The following is a 23,482-nucleotide window of genomic DNA, read 5'->3' as shown; positions in this document are numbered from 1 at the left end:
TCAGAGGCCAGACTGAGATGGCTTGGTCATGTACAGAGGACGGAGATTGAACATATTGGTAGACGGATGTTGGAAATGGAGCTGCCAGTTAGGAGATCACGAGGAAGACTAAGGAGAAGATTTATGGACGTAGTGAGAGAAGATATGAAGGTAGTTGGTGTGAGAGGAGGATACAGAGAATAGGGTTAGACGGAGAGGGTTGATTCGCTGTGGAGGCCCCTGAGGGGAAAAGCTGAATGGAGCAAGAAGAAGAAGAATGAGCTCCGAAGCCGGATGGTGCTTGGCAATCGAGCCCAGACCCCAGGCCTGGCTCCAGTGGGGGCTCTTACCTTGGATCTTCAACCCTGGGTGACCCTCCCATGGGGAGAAAACCCGGACATTAAGTTCTTAGGATCACCAGGACGTGCAATCCCCTTCATCAGATGAAAACTTGAAAACCCAGAGAAAAAACAAGAACTTTCTTGTCCTGAGGATGTAATACCATTATTTTACTGGCAATACCATGATTGCACCACCTAATATCTGAGCTGACAGGCATTGTTTGACCATCTATGGTCATGTTCTCATGGATTTGAATTGGCAGCTGTAGCAGCTCTTAACTTTTTGATGATGAAGTGTAAAATAATAAAAAACAACTTAAAATCCATTTATTGTGATGAATGCTAAATAATATATTTTAACACATATTTTAAACAGATACCATTATGTGCCGAGGCAGGGCTTTCCAATATCATAGACCTATACATCTTGAACGAAGGCCCGGTGAACATGAATACATAAATGCATGCATTTAGAAATGGGGGGCTTTTGAAATGTGAATAACAGAAGGATAGGGAGGAAAATTGCATCAGAAGCCAGGCTATGGATGAGTTGAAGGTGGGAATTTGTCAGAAATAAAATTGTGATTTACCTGTTTCCTTTTTTTAAGGCAGTTGAGAACATTTTTCACAAAATTTAGAAAGATGCATGAAAATTTCATTATATTTCTTATTCTTCCTCCTTTCCACTATTGTCTATTACTGTTATGTTTTTACTTGAAAATCTGGCACAACAATTTCCTTCGGGATTAATAAAGTTGTTCTCATCTCATCATCTCATCTCATCTCAAAATGGAAAGCACTTATGTTAAATGTGAGACAGCCTGCACTGAACCTCTTCTGGTATCTAATAATGAACCAACAGAACCTCAAGTCAACAATGCATTTTTACTCATGACATCAACAGAGGAAAGTCAATCAAGGCATCCATCCAATGTCTACCATGTACCAGAATCAAGGTAATCCTCCATCCAGTGATGTGATTTACTGCGTAATGGTCTGGTGTGACAAGTATAGATTGACGAACAGCAGTATTATATGTACACATCTCATTGCTAAATTTGACAAGGTCTGTTTTAGTTTGGATTGAATCTAATTTGAATACGTCAAAAAAAATACAACCACAATAAAAAGGAGTAATTCAGTGTTAGTGCTACATTTAATGGGTTTGACACATGGACAGAAGATTTTGACAACAGAATTCAAATAAGTTGGGATCAAATTATCTTCTTGTTTTGTCAGGGTACAGCCTTCCTCCTTTTGTCTTTTAAAATATGTGTATGTAAAATTTCAAAGTTGCTAAAATCTCCTGCTGATAATGAATAAATAACTTGAAATACATACAAAAAGATAAATACTTACATATACATGTTTTCATAAATAAAAAGAAATGAAAAGAATGCAGTAAAATTCACCATGCATGTGAATTATTTATATAAGAACACATGTATGCATTGAAAGCCCCCAGACATCCATAGTGCATCAAAAATTTGCACATTTTGGCAGAGACATTAGCATGTGAACCAGTATGCCTCCACTAAAAATATACTTAAACACAAATGCTGCACCTGAAACAAAGTCATAAACAATAAACCTAACCTTGAGTCACTTTTTCTCATCACACATTATCCTTATATTCAGTCATCAGGTCAGAGAATCCTATAAGGAAAAATATTCCAGTCAACCAGTGACTGGGTCATGATACCAGTCACCACTTGATCACAGGACCACAAGTAGAGACATAACTATCATTTGCACCACGACACAATTTAGTTGTGTGTAGTTGACCTATTACATATTATTGTCTTAACCATTAACCAATAGAAAATCAGAGCCGGCACAAGGGGAAACTGCAAATTCAAAACCCCAGTCTGAATCAAAATCATGTGTGATATTGTCAACAAAATGATTGGTGGTTGGTTTAAGACACTCAAAAAATGCTTCAAAATGATAAAATCATTCAAAATAATTCATATAGATGCTGTTTTGCGACTTATGGAATAAGTCCATATGTCAATAAATTATGAAAACTACTGTGACAAGAGGGAGATCGCTGCCTTGATTCTAATTGACACACACACACACACACACACACACACACACACACACACTCTCACACACACACAGGCATAATACAACTACTCAGGCATACACAGGAAAACCAAGAGCTGCTTATCTCCAAGGTGTATATTTGCACAGCCTGTACCTTTGGCCTTGTCTGGTGCGCCAGACCCTGGTAGACCTTGATCGAGCCAATATTCAAGGCTTGCTCTTGTGAGGCCATGATCTGTGCTGTCTTTAAGTCCATCCTTTTCGAGCCATTGTTTCTTGCCCCTTACTGTGTTTCTTCTGCTGTGCATTCCCTCATCAGGTCATTTTTGGGGGCCATGATCCTGATTTACTATATAAGGCTTACTGTTTCTTCCTGGACAGCAACTCTAACACCCAGTGGTCCACAGCCTCCTGCTTTTCAGTTAATGTATAACCTTAAGACACTGTACTTGGGGTTATACCAGTGGTGGGCCTTCAGGGCCTGCAAGGCCTTCTCTGCTGGCCCAAAAAAATATCTGAATCACAAATGTTAATTAAACTTTGTCAATGAATACTTATTGAATAATTCCAAACATTCTGTTCACTTCCTTTTATACCTTTTCTTCTGGTTGTGCCGCTTCCAGACATGCATTTTCATACTAAAGCTTTTAACCAATCACATTTCAGCCATAATCTGTTGCCAGGGAGAGTGAAAGTCAAAGTAGTCTGCCTGAGGGTGTGTGTGTGTGTGTGTGTGTGTGTGTGGGGGGGGGGGGGGGGGGGGGGGCTGCACAATCAGTTCTGCAAGCCCTTTACTCACAGAATAAGTGTTGATGACGCTGTTGCTTCAACCAATCAGATTTTGAGTTGGTGACATCAAAGCCCTCTAGCAGGCCTCAGCAACGTCAGCTTATTCACACCCTCTGATTGCATAGTCACAGAGTGGACAACTGTATTAGCGAGGAGAAGTGTACTAGCGAGCTGTGAACAGAAATATAGTTGTGTTTGTTTAATATCATTTTTTTCAACCCACAGTGGCTGCAGGAGGAGAAGAAACGGATTTAGTAACTAATATATTGTTAAAGCGATTTCCTTTTTGTAGAAAAGCTGGACATAGTAAAGAAAGGTCGGCAACTCCTAAGCTTGCGAACCAGTCACAACCAGGAAAAGGATTTATCCGACATTTTCAAGCCAGGAACTACGACTGGTACCCCTGGCTCACAGGCTCCGAGGTACACTCCAAATTGTATTGCAAGGAGTGCTTGGAGCCGAAGAGCACGGATAATCTGTACGACAGAATAATTGACCTCTTTGAGGAAAGAAGGGAGGATGGATTTTGTCTATAAATGGTTAGAATTTTGGTGAGTAAAATGCTGCTATTTTCCTAAATAATACTGCCGTTTATCAGGTTATTATTGGTGCTTTTTATGTGTTGCAGCTGTTTGCTATAAAGGCATTTATTGTGGCTACTGTCCGTTTTTGTGGCTCCCGCCACGGGACCGGACTTTTTTTTGTCCCGGTGTGTTCAGGAACTGATCAAGCAAGAATGGTTTATTCAAAGTCTGGAAATACACTTACGAGATATCCCGGGCCAGAGATATCCCGTGCTAGAATCAATGTCACCCCGAAAGGATCATTCACCCTCTCTGGACACCTGCTGAGACGCGTCCAGCGGATGTGCAGGTGAGGAGGTTCTGGCCCCGAGCCGAGGAGGCGCGGTCATTTTATACCATCGCCTCAACGGTCGGTTTATTTTCTAATAAAGAACTGTTTTACACACTCTTGGAATTGTGGCACTTGGGCAGCTGGGCCGCGACAAAGCCGCAGTGTGCGTGATCGATTACACGTGGGGGTTGTCAGTGGAAGAGTACAGAGTTGGGCATCCCTTTGTCATCACGTGATGCGCTCCCGCGAGCAAATTTAAACACTACACGGGTTATCTATCTGCGATGCACCTCTCTTTATACTGCATTTCTGCATAAAAATATGTTTTTTATAGCCATAAACTAATTATATGGGGGTGGATTGATTCGGAGCACTACTGAAGGCCTAGGTGTAAAATGCACGGCCCGCCATTGGGTTATACTCACCATACATTTGAAGGACCTTCCTTTTCTTGATATATCTTCAGTTTCTTCGAGTGGCCATGATATTACACTTGCAGGATATCTGATCACTGGCAGGGTCTGGATGTTTTACTACTCGAATCCTTCCAATTCACCTGATTTTTCAGGACCTTCTTCAACCTCTGAAAATATTTGGCTGCGGCTGACCTCTGCTTTGCTTCCTGATGTTTGCCATTTTTCTGTGGGATCCATGGGCATCTGTGGCTGCTGGCATTTTGTTGTATTCAGCTCACACTTTCTACCTGATCTCTAAACATTATTATGGCTCTCTTAGTAAGCTAACCTCTCTCCTTTTTGCTGCAATCCTGTCACCAAACTCTCCTGAAGGATCTCTTGCTCCTCGTCTTATAGCTAAACATTCATTAGAAAACTGTTGCTGCTGCATAAATCAGCTGATTGGTCTAAGTAATGATTTCTGTGAATTGTCATCAGTGCCATTTTCTTGACCTCCATGACAGACTCATCTTACCATTATCCTAAGCAGATAGGAAATGGTGTTCCCCCAGGATTTTGTGATGTTTACCTTGAGCAGCTCCCCTTTTGTTTCTTGGGTCTTGATATCCAATCCAATTGTTCAGGGATGCAGATGACATCTCCCCAAAGGCCTATGTCCCGGTTTCCCCTTGCCGCAGCATCTAAAATTTATTGTCTGTTTTAAGATCCATGCACTGCTCCATATTCAACGGGAAATGAATATATATATATATATATATATATATATATATATATATTATTGTTGTTGTTGTCGTCTCTATACTTGTAGTTTATGGCAGAATAGATAAACCTCAAAGGCACATCTTGCAGCGTTTATCTCCAGTGGCCCAGCTGAATTGGATTACATTGCATTTTATGGTAGAAACTTCTCATATCAGAATTGCAACAAAAAGTGGAGGTGAGCCAAATCTTTTAATCATTCAGGTAAAAAAAAAGGATTCAGGTACAAAAAACATTTTATACTTTAACATCCAGGCTACATTGTGCATGGATGAAACCCAAGTGACAGCTTACAGAGAAAGAGCTTCATTCTAAGTGTCACAATGCTCCAGACAGTCTCCATATGGGCCTTTGAAGCTGTTGAAATTGGAAATGAAAACACAGATGCTGTCCTAATACATCGGGGATCACAATTCAACAAAGAGTCTAAGAACTGTCAGAATGTGGCAGCAGGACTTCTCGAGAAAGAAGTACCTTTTGACAGCATCACTTAGCTCAACATCATTGATTTTCATAGGAGGTGAATTATATTTTACATAAAAGTGAAATGACATTGAGTATAGCAAAACACACACACAAACACAGAGTTTTAAGGAAACACCCTAATGGTGGAGCTTAGACACATCTTCAGTGATGAACCTAGGATCATGGGGTGTTCCAGGTCTTGAATCATCAGACACCGTCACCTGGGTGACCCAGCCGAGGTTGATCAGACACCGACTTGTGTCCAAGCAGTGTACTACACCATACCGCACCCCTCTTAAACCACAGCCATCTGGAGGTTTTCTCTGCTGCCTCACTGATGTTCTTGGTGGCCTTCCCCTCCTGTAACCCCCTGATTCAAAGGAGCCTGCTCTTGAAATCCTCTGCAGCGGATCTCGATTTGCTCGCAGCTGGCCCTCTGCCCATTCAGCCTGTGCCAGCCTGTGCCAGGTCCAGGTATTTTACCTTCTTCCGCTAATGAGCCTCCTTAATCTGGTCTACCCAGGGAAATGTTAGTTTCAGTAGCACCACTTGCTTTGTACTCTCAGATGATAGGATCATGTCTGGCCTGAGTGTTGTGCTGGTGATGTGCTCTGGGAACCTCAACTGCCTCCCCAGGTCCACCTTCAGCTGCCAGTCATGTGATGAGGGCAACAGCTCAGATTGGGACCTTTAGCTAAGACTGAGGTTTCTCTCCAGCCCTGACAATGCGATGTTCGGACTTCCTGAGGGCTGGTGCCTTCTTTGCTGGATTCCAGCGATGGTGTCAACTACTGCCTTCAGCAACTGGTCATGGCACCATCTGCACCTCCCCTCTCCCATGGGCTTCGGGCAGCAGCTCAGAATGTGCTCCAAAGATCCTCTTGCAGTGCTCAGTGGACATGCTGGTGTTTCTGCTGGTCCCCAGCAATGGATGTTTGATGGACTTGGGAGGACATCATACATGGTCTGAATCAGGAACTTTAGTCTTGCTGGTTCTGACCTCAAAAGTTCTGCCCATGTGACCTTCCAAGTCAGTGCATGGTCCCAATTTGTCTAAGCTCCTTGCTGGTGCATGGCAACTGTTCTACATCGGCACTCCTCCTCCATTTCTGCCCAGAACTCACCCTGGATCATCTGCCACTTCTCTCCCTCCCCTTGGCTCTGTTGTAGAGTGATCTTGTGCAGCTTCTAAGCCCCGCTTGTCCCACCACTATGGAGACCACCAAAGCACCATGATGCAACCTTGTTTCTGCCTGCAGGACCGCCTCCCGTGCCTGCCACTTCCTTCCAGCCCTGACCTCTATGCCTACAGAGGAGACTCTGGTGTCAGACGAGTCTCTGTATAGAAGCACCTCCCTGGCTCTTGAGACTTTAAATTCCTCAGTCAGGCCAGAGAAAGGAAGCAGCAGTTTGTTGGTATGTCCATAAAGGGCAATGCAGACCCTTTGGCAGGCCCAGCCATCTGCGGAGGAATTGGATGATGTTACTCTTTAAGGTCTCCACTGTTGTTATTGGGAATTGATACATCGACAATGGCCACAGAAGTCTTGGCAGGATGCCATGTTATTATATCCACACCTTGTACTTCCCTGGTAGGCCTGGCTTGTCCACTGCTGTTAGCAAGGTTTTCAGCTCAGTGTGCATCGCTCGAAACACCACATTGGTGAAATGCGGTGTTTCAGAGGGGTGCCCATGGTCACCACACCAATGTGGTATTTCGAGCGATGAACGATGGCGGAGGCGTTGCAGGAATTTTACCGTTTATTGAAACACCAACACATTACAAACTGGAACTTGAACATCCGGGATCATCTATATACTCCCGGCTTAACCACGCCCCTCGACCCCTAGTCCCGTGTGGTGAGAGACCACACCCCTTTGTGTCCGCCACACAATAGATATATATATATATATACACACACACACACACACGCACACACACACACACACACACACACACACACACACACACACACACACACACACACACACACACACACACACACACACATTCTTCCACTTATACTGCACTCAGGGTTGCCGGGATGCTGGAGCCTATCCCAGCTGGCGAAAGGCGGGGTACACCCTTGACTGACCCCCATTCAATCGGGGGGCCACATACATAGACAACCATTTACTCACCACTCAATCATTTGAGGTATTTTTTTCCAATTAACCTGCATGTTGTTGGCCTGTTGGAGGAAACCGGAGAACCCGGAGAAAACCCATGCAGACACGAGGAGAACTCCACACAGAAGGTCCACTGGTCATAATCAAACCAGGGTCTTTCATGCTGTGAGGCCGAAGCACGAACCACTGCACGCATGTGTCTGTGTATATAATTCGCTTTCTGATGGATGATCTGTTTTAAGAAGTACTTTTTTGATCAGAGACTTAAATATATTTGAGTTTACGAAGTATTTAATCCTCTTAAAAGCAGTCAAACTTAAATGCCAGTGTCCCTTCAACTTCTCTCCCAATTGGGAATTTAATGGGTACTGCTAATCCGAAAATCTAAATTTTGATCAAGATACATATACATATTGACGTAAGAGACTTAATATCTGATAAACCTCCCATATATTATATATCTCAACAGTGTTGCTGAAAATTTTAATTCACCTCTGTGACCTGCGTTCAGAGCTCACGTTTCTTCTGTAAAGATCAGCCACTTGGATAAAACTAACTATTTCAACAAGACATGTTGTGGAATGATTTAAGCTTGCCTGTGCCCTTGTTATCAGCCTCATGATGCATATTGCACACCTGATAAGACTCTGTTGTGAACCTCTTTGGTCTTCCTCGAGACCTCCTGCCTGAAGTTCCAATTCCAGCATCCGTTTACCAATATATTCACTATCCCTCCTCTGTACATGACCAAACCATCTCAATCTGGCTTCTCTGACCTTCTCTCCAAAACATATCTAACATGTGCTGTTCCTCTGATAGACTCATTCCTGATCATTCCTGATCCTATCCATCCTGGTCTCTCCCAAAACCTCAACATCTTCATCTCTGAGACAAAATAGGAAAAATGAACTAAAATTTCATGACATTCCAAATGGTGCATTTCAAAATGGGAACTGAGGATGTTTTTCATATGATGAATTATCCCCTCTCCAGTGTTTGTGATCTACTTGTCTAACAGGAGCGAGCAGCTTTGTTGATTGAACTGCGTTCAGAGATTTCCAGTGTTAATGTACTGAATGTATCTGTAATATTCCAGAAAGCGTGGACTAATTGAACAACCCAGACAGAGGTAACTATATCTTACACTAGCATTTATCTTTGTTTTGAACAATTAACCCCCCCCCAAAAAAAAAAACGAAAAACAAAAACAAAACAATACAGGTAAGTTAATCATATTATTACAACATACTGATACTTTGTTGTGATGAGAGAAAGGGAGAGAGCACCTTCATTTTGCTTGCAGTTAAGGGTATTTCTCCTTAATGTGACAGCTCTAGAACAAAAGAAAAAAAAATATTTATGTTACACTAATGACAGGCACATGTATTGCAAGGCTTTTTTATTTTATAGATGTATTCAAATGTGTTTCCATGTGGCAAACTGTTGGCTGGAGTTGTTATCCTTGATTTGGACTAAAATGACAAATGATTATCTATTTACCATTTTCTGTCATTTCTTTGCCACTGATGAAATTAATCATTCTGACTTTGAATTTATGAAAAATAGACTTGGGCTTGTCATCAAACTAATCAAAAATAATCCAGTCTCTTCGGAAGCCCTGACATCAGGTAGGTGATGCGTATTCATGCTTTGCATCTGTGTCTGTGAAATAATTAATAAATGAACCTTATTTTTTAATTCATTACTAAATATTTCATCAAGACTATAATATCTTTGAAAGAGGTATGAGGATACACTGCTTTTAGTGATTGTCCACATGTTGTTGATAAAGAAACTTAACTGCATTAATGAGAGATTACTGACATTCTTGTCATGAAGCCATTTTCTTTACACTTTACACAAGTCTTTTTTTATATGACCTCATTTCAAAGTTTTGGCATGCCCACCGATCAATATCTCTCAAATAAGCAAAGGGCCTCTAATTTTGGGTCTCTAAGATTTTTATTCACTATCAGACATCCCCTCTTCAGTCTTCCTCTGACATCAGCATCCTTCCACAAATAGTTTCTCCATTACCTCCAGGTCAACCTCATTTTCCTTCACAGACAAAGTCTCTTAACTAGACATTGCTGGTCTGCAACATCTTGCACACCTTGTCTTTCATTCTGGCTCACTTTTTTAACACCTTACCCCGTAACTTCCAACCAGCTTCCCCCTTATATTGCTCCCGCCCAATACACACACATTCTAAAGCAATTGAAAATAATAAAAGTTTGGGATTTTAAAGCTTGTTGATATGAAACTAAAAAACATGTATTTATAGATATTGTGAAAAGGCAATAAATAATAAAAGGCAATAAATCAAGATTTGCAAGTGTCTAAAAAGTGTAAAACTTAACCATGAAAATGATTATGAAGAGTAATAATTAATAAAAAAAGATGACAAAGTTAATCTTCATCTATCTTTTGAATTGTATAAATATGAGAGTTCATTCAAATGGCGACCCTGTTTATCATGTACATTTGGCATTTGAACATTCATATTGCAATATTAATTTTCTGAGGCACTAAATTTTACATTTCATCATCTATAAGCCATAATCAAAATTTCAAGAAACAATAGCTTGATTTTTTTTTTTTTTCCTCTGTGTAATGAATCCATATAGTGCTCACTTTCACAAATGAGCCAAAAAAAGGAGCTTTGTCATGATGCGCTGTACATGAGCTGGTTGTGAAGCAGGGAGTGTAGGAACCAAATCGCAGCAACAACAATGATGATGACAACTCCACACCACAGAGAAAAAATTAAAATTAAAAGACTTTCCACACCAGCACAAGAATATCTTTTGCATACAAAGAACAATTCTGCAATGGAGTGAGAGTTGATTGCACTGATTATTTGCGTCTGTGTATCAGGTGAGGTGAATGAGCCAAAAAAATGGGTGGGCCTGGCAGAACAAGGGGCAGAGGCGGGACCGATGGAAAAACATTGAACAAATCACTACAGGTTGATACTCTCAGACACTCAACCATTTGTCCAAGGTGACAGTTCAGACAAAGACTGGCTCAGAAGTACATCTATGATGGAAAAATACCATGGACACACATTTCCCTCATGTGGTCTCTGGGAACCCTCTTTGGAACTTGGCTCAGGACAGGGCTTGATTGCACAAGCCCGAAAAGACAAAGGCATCTGATGAGCCCCCCTCACGGATGGTGGGTCAGATGCAGTGAGAGCTAGGAGGTGGCCAAAGTCTTGGACCTTGAAATTCCAATGCTGGACTGCAGAAGCTTAGGCTTAGGATTCTGGCTAGATATAGTCAGACTCACCACAACTTGGAATTCGCAACCAGTGTCCTTGAGTGGGGTTCAACTCTTTTCAATTTTGGAGTTCGCCCTAGTGATGGGCACAAAGCAGGTGTAGACACGCTTAATGACCCCCTCATTCTACTATGGGACTTCAATGCTCATGTGGACAACAATAGTGAGACCTGGAAGGGGATGATTGGGAGGAACAGCCCCCTCAGTCTAAACCTGTGCTTAGCTTTCTATTGGACATCTTTGTTCATCAGACAATACACCAGGTTCAGGCATAAAGGTGTAGATATGTGCACCTAAGACATGGAAACCCTCGCCGGCAGTTTGATGATCAACTTCTTGGTTGAAAATCTGACATGGCACTGCATGTCCTGCACACTCAGATGAGGCATGGCGCTGTCAGCTGTCAAATGATCTCCATCTTGTGGTGAGTTTGCTTATGTGTTAGGGGCAGACCCAGACATGGCCCAGCAGACCAAACATATTGTGGAAGTCTGTTTGGAACACCTTGGAGAGTCATCTGTCAGAAAGAGCTTCAAAGCTCACAATTGTCTGAACTTTGACCATATCCTTGGTGTGGCACGGCATATTTATTCCATTGTCGAGGTGGCAAACTGTACTTGACTGTGGCCATAACGTGCTCTGTGCCTGTCGAAGTGGTAACCCTGATCCCGTTTATGGACACCAGCACTAACTGAGTCCTCTATTTTGCCGTTTTGGGGCCCCAAACAAGTGGAATTTAGTTTCTAAGGTCACTGAGGGAAAAACTCAGGGGTAGGAGCAGTTTGGTGAGGCCATAAAGAATGGCTTACACATTGGCTTCAAGGAGATTTTGATGCACCATCCAATGGCTTAAGAGAGGCGCACTGTCAATACTAAATAGTGGGACTGATCTGTTGTGGTGAAGAAGAGGCTGGGCCAAAACACAAAGCTCTCGATTTACACAAGCTGCAGGAAGTGACCAAAAGAACAAGATCACTTATACAGTACAAGTGACCAAAGTCAGCTTTTTCCAGGCTCTCCTTGAGAGGTAAGGTGAAGAGCTCAGCAATATAGGAGGGCCTCAGAGTAGAACCACAGGTCCACTGCATCAGGTGGAGCCAATGGGGTAGCTTGAGCATCTAGTCAGGATGCCTCATTGATGAGGTGTTCCAGGCACATCCCAACAGACAGAGGCCCTTGGTAAGACCCAGGAAACTCTGGTTGGAGTATGTCGCCCAGTTATCCTGGGAACACTTTGGACTTTTCCTGGGGAAGCCGGACAAAGTGGCAAGGTGGGTATCTGCTGACGTTGCTGCCTCCATGACCCAACCTGAAGAAGAGGCAGATATTGGGTGGATGACTGGATGTTCAAGAGGGGAATTATAGTCCTTTTTCCATTTTCTATTTTCAATTTCTGCCACTACCTGTATTATTTCCTGTCTGTAGTGTATTTTATCTTTTTGATTTTTTTTTTTTTTTTTTCATGCAGGCTGCAATATGTTTTTTTCTATATTTCTGTAAAAAAGCTGCTCTTTGCACTGTAGGATAACATATGTTTGATTTATATCTACGAATCACAGGTAATCTGTGAACATGTAGCTCAGTGGTAGAGTGCATGCTTTGCATGTATGAGGACCTGAGTTCAGTCCCTGGCATCTCCACTCTAAGTTGCTTTGGATAAAAGTGTCTGCTAAATGACTTGTAAAAAGAAGCATAGGTAACAGCATTTTTGTGCCCAGAATACTATCTGCTCCCACAATTTTACCCAATAGGCTGAGCAGGAAGATCATATTAATTAATTGTCTTATCATTGTCTAGCTCACTCATCTAGCAAACAGGGTTATCACAAATAAACATGCTTTACATTCATGCTCAATCATTATCAACATGCTATTGGTCATTAACAAATGATTACAGTAATATTCATCAAGCCAAATCACTAAAGCCTTATTTATTGCATTAAGATGTAATGAGAACGTAAGTGGGAGGAGTGAGTGCATAAGCAGGGCAACATGTCCTCAACCAAAACTGTACGGGCAGTAACAGCTCCATAGATGATAAACAAAGACAAACAAGTAGGTACTGAGGGTTCTTTAGTCAGAGGAGGTGAGTGCTGAGAACATAACAAACTTTAAGTTGCAGCCTCTGCTCTGAGGAACTAAAAGTACCTCAGGAGTCTACAACAGGCCAATCAGCAGAAACTACATCCTAGGAAAAGACCATAACAACTGTCAACAACCAATGAGAAGAAGACACCAACAACTGCACATTTCATTCTTTGTATTATAAAAACACAGCCAGTTAGACTTGGTGAGCAGTGTGAGAGCAGAATCATACCACCAGAGAAAAGAAGCTGAATGCTTGCAGTTGGACCCCAAGTAGACTTTTCCATCAATCCATCCATCCATCCATCGTCTGCCCCTTATCCTGCACTCAGGGTCACGGGGGATCCCAAAGTCTATCCCAACTGTCATTGTGCGAGAGGCAGGGTACATTCTGTGCTGGGGCCCTGGACCAGGGCAACATCTAAAAGCAGATAATCATTCACTCACTTGTTCAGGGCAATTTTTCCCGATTTCATTTTCCAATTAACCTGCTGCATGTTTTTGGACCCTGGGAGGAAACCGGGGAACCTGGAGGAAATTCTAACAGTATTATTTTTATTAGTTTTCTCAAATCTTGACTGAACATATTTTAAATATTTATCAATACATTATAGTGTTGCAAGCCCCCCACAGGTCATTCCTTAACTATTGCGTGTGACAAGGATCCTGAAAAATAAAATAAATAAAAGTTCAAAGTGCCAACAGTGAAAATGTGAGCCAGATCTTTCATATTTTTTTACTTTTTTATTGTTTTATAATTCTAATTTCTTTGACTGATACTATTTTTATGCTTAATTTAAGAAATACAGGCTCATTGTTGAAGAATCACAAAGATTGTAACTATAAGACATTGGTTTCCGGTTCTTTCTATTTTCAAAGTGAAAAGCTAGTTTTGGGCAAGAACAGTCAGTTGAGGAAATGTTAGTCTGGTTCTGACAACAGGACAATTCAATATAACATGGCTTGTGTTCTTGGCTTCTTGTGGAATCCTCCCCATTAGAATGATGCTGGCACATTGAGTCATAAAGCGGTGTAATTTTCAGAGAAAATGTTCTCTCCATCCTTCACGTCACAGAACTCTAGTCACCCAAAGAAAGTTGTTGATGTACAAAAATACATTTATTTGAAACCATTTCAAAAACGACTTTTCTTTACCATAGAAATATCAAAATAAATATAACACAGAACATTACAGATGTAGCATGCATTGAGTTTTGTGTACTGGAGAAATACAACGCTTTTGCCTACTTCCGACTGTAAAATATGGCGCTTAAGAAATCAGACAGGAATTCGAGTCCTTAAACCGGCGATTTAATAGTGATCACATAAACATCAGGTGAAAAAGTAAAAATGACAAAACCTGTGAGATTTCCAATCTGTCCTTCGGGAATTTGAACATCCGTTTGAAATATTAAAGTTGTTTTTTTTTGGTGAGAGAAGCATTGAGCCGGAGTTTTCTTACATTCTTCAAGGAAATAAAAAAAAAATCACGATGTTGAAATATTACCCAAACCTTTTTCTGATCACTTCTTAAATACTGTTTTAAGTTTCACCAAAGCCTCAGTAGAGACAAATCTATCTGAGCAAACAATCCTTTATCATAGTTCTGTTGAATACAAAGCTTCAAATGCATTCTCTAGTTTGTGTGTCGACTCGGGTACTTGGTTTTAAGGTAAGATTGTCTATCCCAGGTAAAGCAGAAGACATTTGTCCACCAATATCTCTACTACTGTCCTCCCTTTCTGATACAAGAAAGGTTTAGTGAAGCTGTTCCTAAAAGGAGTGCATCCTCTGCTCAGCTTTCAAGCTTTCTCTGATCATTCGGGGTGATGGCCATAGAAAAACAGATCAAGGCCCTCTTAGGGATGACTGATTTGGAGGGATTGGAGTACTGGTGGACAGTTGCATGCTGGGAGGGTATTGCTACCACATGGGGCACCAAAAAAAAAAAAAGAAAAGAAAGAAATTACTCAAGTGCTGCTTTGTGAAGGGAGTCTGATAGAACTGTAGGAGTGGATTGCCAGTACAAACCCAGCGTTAGCGTACTGTTTGTGCACAGTGGATGTCTACATACAGCAAAAAAGTACTTAGTCAGCTACCAATTGTGCAAGTTCTCCCACTTAAAAAGATGAGAGAGGCCTGTGATTTCCATCATAGGTACACTTCAACTATGAGAAACAGAACAAGGAGAAAGAATCAAGAAAATTACATTGTCTATTTTTTTAAGAATTTAATTGCAAATTATGGTGGAAAATAAGTATTTGGTCAATACGCACATCTCAATACTTTGTTATATACCCTTTGTTGGCAATGACAGAGGTCAAAAGTTTTTGGTAAGTCTTCACAAGGTTCTCTCACACTATTGCTGTTATTTTGGCTCATTCCTCCATGCAGCTCTCATCTAGAGTAGTGTTGTTTTTGGGCTGTCGCTGGCCAATATGGACTTTGACACTGCCTTCAAAAGATTTTCTATGGGGTTGAGATCTGGAAACTAGCAGGGCCACTCTAGGACCTTGAAATGCTCCTTATGAAGCCACTCCTTTGTTGCTTGGGCCGTGTGTTTGGGATCATGTTCATGCTGAAAGACTCAGCCAAGATTCATCTTCAATGCCTTGCTTATGGGGGGAGGTTTTCATTCTAAATCTCACCATACATGTTCATTTTTTCCCTTACGTCCTGGTCCCTTTGCAGAAAAACAGCCCCAAAACATGATGTTTCCACCGTCATGCTTCACAGTAAGTATGGTGTTTTTTTGGATGCAACTCAGCATTCTTTTTCCTCCAAACCCAACAATTTGAGTATGTACCAGAAAGTTCTCTTTTGATTTCATCTGACCATAGGACATTCTCCCAATCATCTTCTGGATCATCTAAGAGCTCTCTAGCAAACCTCAGACGGATGTGTACATAAACTGGCTTAAGCAGGGGGACATGTCTGGCACTGTGGGATTTGATTCCCTGGCGGCATAGTGTGTTACTGATGGAACCCTTTGTTACTTTGGTCCCAGCTCTCTGCATGTCAGTCACTAGGCCCCCCTGTATCATTCTGAGATTCTGCATACCATTCTTGTGATCATTTTGACCCAACGGGTTGAGATCTTGCATGGAGCCCCAGATTGAGGTCTCAGAGGTCTTGTATGTCTTCCATTTTCTAATAATTGCTCCCACAGTTGATTTCTTTACATTAAGCTGCTTACGTATTGCAGATTCAGTCTTCCGAGCCTGCTGCAGGTCTACAATTTTGTTTCTGGTGTCCTTTGACAGCTCTTTGGTCTTGGCCATAGTGGAGTTTGGACTGTTTGAGGTTGTGACCTGGTGTCTTTTTTACTGATTACCAGTTCAAACAGGTGTCATTAATACAGGTGACGTGTGGAGGACAGAACCTCTTGAAGAAGAAATTACAGGTGTGTGAGAGCCAAAAATCTTGCTTGGTTGTAGATGAACAAATATTTATTTTACAGAGGAATTTACCAATTCATTCATAAATATCAGACAATGTGATTTCCTGGATCCCCCCCCATTCTGTCTTTCAGAGTTGAAGTGTACCTATGATGAAAATTATAGGCCTCATTCATCTTTTTAAGTGGGAGAACTTGCAAAATTGATGGTAAACTAAATAGTTTTTTGCCCCACTGTAAGTACAAACAGTTACATTCAGAAATTGGAAATAAATGTGTTCTTTTTTGTCCCCTTGGGAGCCTGACAAGTGGACCATAGTAGGAAAGTAGTAGGAAGCTCTTTGTTTAGCTACCAAGTTCAACAGTTTTTCTTGTGTCTGGAGCAGCTGAATTCAGGAAGAAAATAGAGTTTTGCATTATTTATAAATCAATAACATAAGAGATATTATATCCACAAATGTTACAAGAATCTATAGATACCCTGTTAGGGGAAAAAAAAAAACAATGTAATGAACATGAGCTCGAAACGTTTGCCATATATAATCATATGGTTCTAACAATTTTTTTTTTTTACTTGGCAGATTACTTTGTACTTTTACTTACTGTTATTTGTCTCTTGTGAATTCCCAGTTTATCCAAGGGGATTTTCAATTTTTTGTCTTTCTTTCTTTGAAGAGGACATAACTGTCAAATAGTGAAAAACATTCTGAGTCCCATCAGACACAATCTCTTGCCGCTTGATATTTTGAAATTGATTATTGATTGTAAAACTACATTGCAGAACAAATCTTATTCGAAAGGGGAGAGCAAGGCCGTTGAAGATGTGTTCTTACAAATGTATCCATACCAGCATTGGCTGCATGTCAGGCTTTATCATTGAGAGGAAACCCCTTCATATTTTGTGGGTGTTGCAATGTATTTTGAATGCATTTGTTGATTGATCGATCAATTGGTTGGTTAATTTATACATATTACACAAGCTATACATTAATTATGTTAAATCATGTTTATTTTAAGAAGACATGACGTTGGTGGAGAAATGACATATGTGGCTATTGTATTATATGCGACATGCAATGCTAATACAATCACGTTATGTTTTTTTTTTTGTAATTGCACTGCACATTTATTTTCAATGTCTAAAAAGGACCTCTGAATGATCACATTTCTAGTTTGTTTCAACAGTAAAGAAGTAACCGCGTTACATTCAAAATTCCATCATGAGTTTTTGGCATGGTTTTTAATTGTTTAATATTGTACTACACTAATGGGATTATCACATCTGCTCTGTCAGACAACAGGATAATCATGAAGTCAGTGACAGACTGTGCACAATGTATTTTTTTAGCTTATTTTTATACTTATCAGGACTGTTAAATGTGATGTGCTATTTTGTTGACTCCAAGTATATGTGGTACCTGTAATCGAAAATCTTGCATATTTATACACCCAGACATCTTGGGACATGCAACAGGTGAATTTGTATGTCCCACAACAAATTAACTCTTAACTTGTGTTGTGAGATGCTGCTGTCATTTTACCTGTTTGCAACAAAAATATGGGGCATTTAATAACATAAATGGACTTTGAATACAGTGTTAAACAATGTTATTTTGTTTTGTAAGTGTGATCATTAGTGATCCCAACATACTGTAATAAACCTTATTTTATGCGGCATTAGCTGCCACCCTGATCAAAGCTGTGAGATCATGCAGATAATGAAGAAAATAGAATCAAACAAGTTAACATAAAATTAAATCAATTGGGTTTTTGAAGTATGATTGAAAATAGCTATATACAACACTTGTTTATTTACAGTGCAATTTGTGTCCTCAGAACATGCTCAAGTCAAGGACCTTCTTAAAACATAAGCTGATGTATTTCGTTGATGTTGACTTTTTAAACATATTTTCCAAAGCAGGCTCCTTTCAGGTCTTTGATTGGTCCTCAGACTATGAGCATTTAGAAAGTAATATTATATACATTGAAAAGAGCAGATGATAACACTGTACAGTTCCATAATATTCCCTGTTTGATTTAAGACATAGATATTATGGTCTTCATATAAGCAAAAATGGTTTTCAAAACAACTCCTTGGTAAATATACAGGATTTTTTATGTTTTCCATGAAGTATTTCCATCTCGCAAATTACTTCTTAGGTTGCTTATACCTCCACAAATCGAGCCTCGCCTTGGATGATGGCCATCTCTTTGAGTATATCAGTATTCACTAAATGGATGTTGTTGAGTAAGACATCCACGTGTGTCTGTATAAATGAGGTCCCTTAAAAAACTATTAACATCAGTTTTGTCGGGATTTACAAAACAGAGCGAGAAAACATTTGACACTTGGATACAGTATTGTACAGGAACTGTTAAGCTTTACACGCTAGTACAGTTTGGAATCTCCCTTGGACTCTCACAGGCCTTTCCAACTCCCCCTGAGTAGAAAATGAAGAATAAGAAGAGAAACAGGCACAGTTATTTAGTACAATTTCATGTTCAGACAAATGATTGAAATAGTTGTTTGTTATTTTTAAATAGACCTCCATTTCTACTGTGTCAATTTCAAAAAATGTCTCATTTGTTGAAAGAATGACTGAAGAATTTGCAATCATTGCATTCCTTGGGTATATTTTCTGTGGCAGATAAAAGAAATGATGTGTTCAAAAATATTAAAAAGTGGGCTGCAGTACAACCAGCAGGAAAGTTTTTGGATCAACAGCTGGATCAAATATTGACTCCTGCTCAAGAAACAAACAGAAAATATACTGCTCTGCTATTATTAGAAATTGCATTTTTATGGGTATATTTATGACAGCTGGTGGAAGAAATGAGTATGTCCCACTGTTAGTGATGAAAAGAATGCAATAGGAAAAATAAACAAATAAATATATATATGTATATATCTTTTATAGATATTTATAGATTTATATCCTCTACTTCTTTCGGTTTTTCCCTTCAGGGGTCGCCACAGTGGATCAACTTTCTACTTTCATCTAACCCTATTCACTGTATCCTACTCTTGCACACCAACTGCCTTCATATCTTCTCTCACTAAGTCTATAAAACTTGTCTTTGGTCTTCCTCAAGTCCTCCTGCCTAGCAGCTCCGATTCCAGCATCAATCTACCAATATATTCACTATCCAACCTTTGTACATATCTATCTATCTATCAATAGATAGATAGATAGATAGATAGATAGATAGATAGATAGATACTTCTATCAACTTATTTCAACTATAATCAGTGCAATAATTACTGCTATTACAAAATGTAGCAGTAATGAAGAATCTTTCATCAAGTAATTGTTACAAAAAAGCAATAAAACACTTAGGACAATAAAGTAGGATTATATGTACAAATGGAACAACTCATTGTGTTGCGAAACACAATTGTCAATCTCAATGTTATAGCATACCAATACGCTAAAGTCTGACAATATAAAGGTTCAAACTCTGAATGCATCATATAAGTTTTACATCAACAAACCATATCAAAAGATATACAAAATGTAGAAACATAAAAAATAAGGGCATGAAAATGTTATATCTCAATTGAACAAATGTCTGTGCTTAAGTGATATTTAGTGATGCTAAAATTTGTTAGCTGCATCATACTACAGTTTGTTTGTTTTTTTATTGCTAAAAATCTAATGGGACAATATTTTAGTTTTTTGGAAGATTTTTTTTCAATTACTAATCACAAAGTAATTACAGATTGGGCTGCAGCAAACAACTTAATACATTGAAAGCTTATACAAATCTGTGTAAATTATGAATCAAAATTTCAAATAAGTCCATTATAACTTGTATCTGAACTTTTGATTTTAAGGGGAATAAAGTGTTCCATATTTAGCTTTGGCATCTTCAGTTTCAATATTTTATTTGGTTTTGGCTCAGACAGTCTCCAGCTATTTAACATCTTATATTACAAATATTTTTGGCTAGAATTATCATACAAGAGAACATTAATTGTTCCAGGTCATTGTCAAAAGGCAATGACGGTCAAAGAGCCAAATAAAAGTTATTCAGGAGAAACTAAACCTGAATACTGATGGCCTCCATGGTTCAAAAAGTCTAGTATGATGAAAAAAAAAAAAAAAAAATTCCATACATTTCCACACCCAGGCTGAAGGGAACTTTAAAAATGTGAAACAACACCAGGTTCATCTTTCTCACTGAATTGATCCAACGAACAATATTTGCGCCTACTTTCTGATCGCTGCAAAATAGACTCTACTCAATATCTTGATAAGTCATATTTACCAAATTACATTTTGTACGGCTATACCACCAAAAGAGTCTTGAAATACACCTTTAATGTTACATTTCTGTGGGCATTTATTTCGCTTAAACAATTATAATGGGGCCTTGAATTGTGAATCCTGAATCTCATACTTCTTTTTCCTTAACGTTTCTCCTTTCAGACAAGCACAACAAAAAGCCCCACCATGCTTCTTAACCAGTTGGAGTAAACAAAGCAAATCACATAGGATGTTGGATTGTTTCAAAAAGCTCTTTAACCAGTCATCCCTAAGGTCTCCAAATATTTAGGAGCCTTTTGAAATTATTATACTGTAATCCCCTAGGTTTTCAGGCTGTGTCTTCCTTGCATATATTCTCCTTGCATCTGTCTGGGTACATTTCACATTGTGAACTGCATGAATGAAATGGCAACACTGGTCACTGACTTCATGATAATGCTTGCTTGCTATTTGCAACAAAAGAAATTTGTACTAATCTTTGCACCAGTGCAAAAAACTACTTTGTTGAAAAAAAAAAAGCTATAAAGCTTTACCATGAAAATTTGCATTACTTTTTCTTTGTTTACAATTGAGTTGACATGGGGTGTCTCTATGACAAAAATGATGCACAAACATGGCTCGTTTTCATCAGTCACATCCAACCAAAAATCCCATTCAGTGATTTTAGTTCTGTAAAATCGCTCTATAGTAAGCAGCAAACGCTTTCTTTGATTGTGATCTAAATTATTGTCAAAATAAGTTGAAGATGAAAACAAACAAATGTTTTGGTTCTTGGAACATAAGTAAAGAACATGATAGAAAAATTGTATTTATGTGATAAATTTAGAAATAAATTAGTTGAGCGACATGTTGACTTTTTGAAGAAAAAAAATAAAAATAGTGCTGTTTTTTGAATAACACTGTGAATACCAATAGGTTTAAATATGATTGACTCAGTTTATTGTAGAAATGGTCTGTGTTTCCATTCAGAAAATTCAGAAAAAAAGTTTATGATGGAGGATTTGGTTGGAGAATTTAGATCACTCAATCTTTGAATGTGCATGACTTACAACTGCACTCAAGACTGGAGAACCCCTTCTCTCCCTGCTTGTTTCTGTCAAACTATTTCAGAACCACAGCTGTTCAGTAAAAGTAGAAACTATATTCAGTAAATGCTTTGAACTTACTTTTGACCCTTGCATCAATTTCTCTGTCCATGAGTTCTTTGGATGTTGGGAACTCACTCAGTGTTATTTTTGGTGTGCTGTCACCTTGGCCCACTGAGCCGATCATCTCCTGCTCTTTCTCCTGGTTCACCTCAGCATATATGTTGATCCAAGGTATTTTTCTAAAAGTTGTTGAAACAAATTGATTAAAAAATAAATAAAAAAAACAAACAGAGACATATTGTTGGCTTCTGAAACAGTTTTTAAGAACAAGGTACATCACTGACAAGAACATTTCTTAGTTTTTAATGATATGTGCAAGCCAGCTTTATAAGAAAAAAATAATCTAATAATATCTTTCCCATCTGTTATTGCAAATACACATCTTTGTTTAGCAAATATCCAGTTTATTTCCAATTACATTTCTTTTTAGTTATTAATTGCCCTACTTTGCAAGCTGGGAGACTTCTTGAAAAATGCATCCTCCTTAAACTAAAGGGTAGAATTCCAAATCTATAATTTATAACCTTTTTTTTTTCATTTCCCTCAGACTTTTCAGAGAATAATTTTAAGCATGAATAATTTATTTGACAAATAATAGCCATGACACAGAAACTGCATATTAAAGCATTAATGGTTGTATTATCTGCATGTTACCATTGATTAGACGCCACAACAGTGTCTCATGCATCGAAATAACACAGGAAGTATGTCTGTAATATCATGGGGGAGAATATTTTTCTAAACACTGTACCGGTAATTATTAGCTCCCATGTGGCATCATCAAAAAAAACAACATAGCAAAACATATATAAACTATGCCTCTAAGTTATTTTTCTATTTGTGCATCATATTTTCACCTCTTGAATTTGTAGATGAGGAACACAGCAAGGCCCAGGAACACCACTGACAGTAGCATCAGCATTGCTGAGCTGCTGTGTCGAGGGACTGAGTCAACTAACGGAGCTGCAAGACAAACCACAAAAGAGACATTGCAGCTGTTCCTTGTACTTCATTTCTTGCAGATGACATCAAAAGCAATCTTTTGCCAGAAAAAAAAACAAGGTCTTGATTTCCACAGGTCCAAAAATTACATGTATTATATTACATGATTAGTCTACCTGATGTAGATTTGGAAACTAATTTCAGATGTCGAGATGACCAAAACAGGTAATGAGAAGAGTAATAAAAACGCTTTAATGGTGTTAGACTTTTGAATAAATCATGTGGGAGAAAACTTTTTATATATGTAAGTCGTGGTTTTAGAGGAGGTAACTAAGCAAAGAGAACTACGATAACAATGGGAAGGTTAAATTGTGCAAAGAAACGTATATTTTTTTTAATGTTTGCATTAAAATAGATAGAGAAGATACAATGCATAGATGGAAAATTGAGGAAAAAAATCCTAATAACGGTCAAATAAATGGTAATGAAACCTGTTCTCCATCTATTCTTACAATGTGCCTAAACTTGTTATATATATATATATATATAAAATATTTTTCGGCTTTGAAAAAAAAAAA

At 39.1% G+C, this 23,482-nt stretch overlaps 1 protein-coding gene across 1 annotated transcript in view; it reads right to left on the bottom strand.

The window, feature by feature from the left end:
• Positions 1 to 16,580: 16,580 nt before the first annotated feature.
• The window catches only part of sorcs3a (sortilin related VPS10 domain containing receptor 3a), a 283,860-nt gene continuing 276,958 nt past the window's right edge, over positions 16,581 to 23,482 (bottom strand). The window contains exons 25-27 of the mRNA XM_086176758.1: positions 22,820 to 22,925; positions 21,981 to 22,141; positions 16,581 to 18,987 (exon numbers count right to left, since the gene is read on the bottom strand). Coding sequence (XP_086032884.1) covers positions 18,929 to 18,987; positions 21,981 to 22,141; positions 22,820 to 22,925 — 326 coding nt within the window. The 3' untranslated portion in view covers positions 16,581 to 18,928. The remainder of the gene's footprint in view (positions 18,988 to 21,980; positions 22,142 to 22,819; positions 22,926 to 23,482) is intronic.

This window comes from Fistularia commersonii, chromosome 29, assembly GCF_037954325.1.
Source record: "Fistularia commersonii isolate RoL2024-O1a breed Wild chromosome 29, RoL_Fcom_v1.0, whole genome shotgun sequence".
Classification (NCBI taxonomy): Eukaryota; Metazoa; Chordata; class Actinopteri; order Syngnathiformes; family Fistulariidae; genus Fistularia; species Fistularia commersonii.
This window is presented reverse-complemented; position numbering and strand designations above follow the sequence as displayed.